The following is a 3,982-nucleotide window of genomic DNA, read 5'->3' on the forward strand; positions in this document are numbered from 1 at the left end:
GGGCTCCGCGCTCACCTCGCGGAGGAGTCGTGAGGTTCTCAGCTGCCATCAGGGACCTGTAGGAAATCTGTCCTGGAGCAGACGCATCGCTGCTGGCGAGCCCGTGCGCGGGCACACGGCTCTGTGAGAGAAACCGTTAGCTGGGTGTCAGCCCTTCCATCCGTCCTGCTGGCGTTGTTTGCTGCCGCAGCATTTCTTCAGTGGCTGGGAGATGCGTTTAGACACAGCTCGCTTGAGGCTTTTGGGTTGCGCCCAGTAATGATCTGTTACCGAGCTGAAGCATCCTGGAAGGATGAGTTGAACATGGGAATGCCTTTGAGTTCAAGTACTGGAGGCTGTGGGAGGGGGAAGAGGATGGAGAAAGACTCATTCAAGTAGCTGTAGTGGGGGAGTATCCCTGAAAAGCCTGGAGCCGTTCAGTGTGATGTGAAGGGACGAGAAGCCTCTAGGCCAGCTTTTCTTTTTTACAGACTAGGGGAAAATGGTGTTATTTCACCTTTTCACATTTGATGTCTTCATCTGACACTGACTTGCCTGCTGTTGTTTTGTACTGACAGGATGTTGGCTTCAAGGGCGTTCAGCCTCATTGGGAAGAGGGCCATTTCCACCTCCATCTGCGTGAGAGCGCACGGACATGGTAGGTGGCAACCGCTTGGGTTTTTAGTAAGGATGGTAAACCAAGCATTTTAGAGGAAGAACACAAAAAGCCGCTGCCGGGGTTTGTGTAAGGAAGGAATTGGGATAGAGTAGGTTGGCGAGGCTGGTGCCTTGCCTGGTAGCAGGAGATCTGGGCAGGCTGTGTCAGCAGGTGATACTGGGGAGGTGCAGGCAGGGCTGACCACCACTGGGGAGGCGGCAAAAGCTGAGGGTCAGGCAGAAACTAGGATGGAAGAAGGTAGAGGGCCTCTAGGTATGTGGTAGGGGAAGCAATTGGTGTGACTACCAGAAACAGATCACAGAAGCATGGAATGGTTTGGGTTGGAAGGGACCTTAAAGCCCATCCGGTTCCAACCCCTCTGCAATGGGCAGGGACACCTTCCACTAGACCAGGTTGCTCCAAGCCTCATCCTGCCTGGCCTTGGACACTCCCAGGGATGGGGCATCCACAGCTTCACTGGGAAACCTGTGCCAGTGCCTCCTCACCCTCTCCGGGAAGGAATTCTTCCTGATGTCCCATCTCAATCTACCCTCGTTTACATTAAACCCGTTACCCCTTGTCCTGTCAGTACACACCCTTGTAAAACGACCCCCCAGCTTCCCTGTAGGCCTCTTCAGATGGTTGAGACATGCATAAAGATATTACCTTTTATGTAGATCCCTCTTCTGCTTTGTTCTTAAAATAGCACCCGTTTAAAATGCTTCCTCTGGAAGTCTTTGCCGTCCTGGATTCCTTAACTGTCGTCACCTTTTTGTCTGAGCTGTTGTTTTTGCTGTTGTAACCAGTAAGAGATGTTAGTGCAGGAATCGGGAGCTCACACGGGTGTCTCTTCTATTCCCATGCGCAGCTGGTGTTGTCAAAGCAGAGGATTTCAGCCTCCCGGCCTACGTCGACCGTCGTGATGTTCCCCTGCCTGAAGTGGCCTTTGTAAGGGACCTCTCTGCTCAGCAGAAGGCGCTGAAAGAGAAGGAAAAGGCGTCCTGGACCGCTCTGTCCGTTGATGAGAAAGTTGAATGTGAGTAGTGGGGGCTTTAAGCAACCTGACAGCTAGCAAGGGCGCCCTCTCATCTGTTACTGACAATGTTTACTGGAAAGACCACCGCGGCCGGTGCCTGTTGGAGCAGCGGTTACCCTGCCCTTCCCGGGAAGGAGCCATGCTGATGGTGGAGCTCCGTGTGTGCAGGCGAGTGGAGATCAGTGGTTCATCTTCCTGGGATCCTTAGTGCCATTTCAGAACGTTAGAAGCACCTGCTGTAGGGTCTGTTTTGTACCTGAGGTCAAGTTCAGCGATTTCTACCTCTCCCAGAAAACAATAAGTGTATTTGTTTCTTGATTCCCATCGGCTTCTGAGCCGGGAAGAGCAGCTCTTTGTTAGGACAGTAGCCAGTTGTTAGTCCAACTGGTAAAATGAACCCTGCGTATTTGACCGTTAGTGACCGCTGACCTTAGCGTTACCCAGTTTCGGCTAAGAAAGAGCTGAGCTGATGCAACTGCGGAGGTCTGACTTGTAAATACAACGGTTTCGTCTTTTCTGACCGCCGTCGGGGTGCGCAGGTGAGAACCTGAGCTGCCAGCAGTGCTCTGTTCCCTTGTGTCACCCTGGGCAGGCTTAGAGCTCTTTTGGGAACTCCTCAGGCGCTCCTGAGCGCTCTCTAATGCCCTTCTGACTTTCAAAATCTCACGGGCCTTAATGGCCAAGCTGCGAGAAGCCTTCTGGGGTACGAGTGTGTTGCCTCTAAGTCACAGGGAAAGTAAAATAAATGATGCTTTAACTTCTTATTGCAGTGTATCGCATCAAATTTAACGAGACCTATGCAGAAATGAACAAAGGAACAAACGAGTGGAAGACCGTCCTCGGTGGCGTGCTGTTCTTTCTTGGCATAACTGGCCTCATCCTCCTTTGGCAGAAGCACTATAGTAAGTAAAAGCCATGCGGCGTTACCCTCTCAGTGAAGAGCAAAGACAACCGACACCCGATGGGAAATGAGAGTCAGAAACTGCTCGGGGGTTGGGAGCCGTGTATTGGATGGCCGTTGTGGTGACCTGGCCGTGGCTGTTTGGTCTCTGAAAACTCACGTCTGGGGTTGTAACTTTGTGGAGATGAGTGGGTACGTGGCGTAAATATTCAGGAAGCTGACTCGTAGAAAGGTGAAGGTGGTGGAAGAGAGCTTTGGGGGGAGGAGAGGAAAAGGAGGAGTGATACTACAGATCCCAGAGCCTCCGTGAAACCTGCTGCCGCCGTGGTAGTTTGGGTTTCTGCCGTGCGTGGCTGCCTTCCCAGCCAGCGATCCTGCCTCCGGGGAGCCTTCCGGCTGCCGCGCGGCGTCATCTGCTCGCGCTGGAAGTTAAGGCTGTTGTCTTAGGGAGGCTGGGAATCTGGTCTGAGCTGAACGCTTCGGGAGTGGGATGTAGGGAATGTCGCTTCGGACAGATGATGTGATCAGCACTCATGGTGCTGGGGGGGAAAAAGCTTTTCGTTAGGGGAACTTGTACCTCGGTTCCCAACTTGCCCGTTCTGTACCGTGGAGTAATCCCGCCTGCGGTTGAATTGCAGTGTACGGCCCCATTCCGCGCACCTTCTCTGACGAGTGGCTGTCGGCGCAGACGAAGAGAATGTTGGACATGCGGGTCAATCCCGTGGAGGGCATCTCTTCCCAGTGGGATTACGAGAAGAACGAATGGAAGAAATGAAGCAACTCAGTGGAACCTGCTCTGCTTGAATATGAAATGATTCCATCACCCGTGTGTGACCTCGTTGCTTATGTACTGGAACAACCTCTCCACCTACAGAGATGCTAATAAATGTCTGGTTAACTTGAAACTTCCCTTTTGTTGGTCTTAAATGCGCCGGTGGTGGCAGTAGGGTGGGCTGAGGGGTAGAGTGTTCCCAGGTTCTCCTGTCACAGCGGGTGTATAATCTGTCGAAGGGAGCGTTCTGGCGCACAGCCAGCTGTCCCGCTGCGCAGAGGTCCGAGCTACGCGTAAGGTAAGCAGATCCCAGCTCCCGCCGTGGCTCGGCATCCTGTAACCGCTCCAAAAATCGCACGTCAGCAGTGGGGAAGAAATGCTGCACTGGGGGGCTTAACCTTTTCAGGGCCTGAGCGAAGAGAGCCAGTGCCTCTGCTTCGCTGTCCCTGCGGCTGCCGAATTCCTCCCTTCGGCTAATCTGGTGTGTCCTAGGCTTTCTGCAAGCAAACTTGGGTTTCAGAACACCTCTCTGGAGACCAAAGCTACTAAAAGAAACCTCAACGTTGGTTTGTTCCTTTCCTGATGGCGGGACTGTCATGGTTTTTCGATCCACGTGTGAGTTTAGCAGCCGTGACG

The 3,982-nt window shown here is 53.0% G+C and overlaps 1 protein-coding gene across 1 annotated transcript; it reads left to right on the top strand.

The window, feature by feature from the left end:
* The first annotated feature begins 537 nt into the window (after positions 1-537).
* Positions 538-3,479, top strand: LOC104504638. The gene is made up of 4 exons (XM_010147763.1): positions 538-637; positions 1,506-1,673; positions 2,444-2,575; positions 3,213-3,479. Exons 1-4 carry the CDS (start codon positions 559-561, stop codon positions 3,347-3,349), a joined length of 516 nt encoding a protein of 171 aa, XP_010146065.1. The 5' UTR covers positions 538-558; the 3' UTR covers positions 3,350-3,479.
* Positions 3,480-3,982: the final 503 nt, after the last annotated feature.

Source organism: Eurypyga helias, unplaced genomic scaffold (assembly GCF_000690775.1).
Source record: "Eurypyga helias isolate BGI_N326 unplaced genomic scaffold, ASM69077v1 scaffold20202, whole genome shotgun sequence".
Classification (NCBI taxonomy): Eukaryota; Metazoa; Chordata; class Aves; order Eurypygiformes; family Eurypygidae; genus Eurypyga; species Eurypyga helias.

What these genes read in the sequence shown, in the direction of transcription:
- LOC104504638 (XM_010147763.1), top strand. Translation starts at nt 559, where the DNA reads ATGTTGGCTTCAAGGGCGTTCAGCCTCATTGGGAAGAGGGCCATTTCC. An exon ending in CGTTGATGAGAAAGTTGAAT is followed by an intron (nt 1,674 to 2,443) that starts GTGAGTAGTGGG and finishes TTCTTATTGCAG; the next exon opens with TGTATCGCATCAAATTTAAC. An exon ending in CCTTTGGCAGAAGCACTATA is followed by an intron (nt 2,576 to 3,212) that starts GTAAGTAAAAGC and finishes GTTGAATTGCAG; the next exon opens with TGTACGGCCCCATTCCGCGC.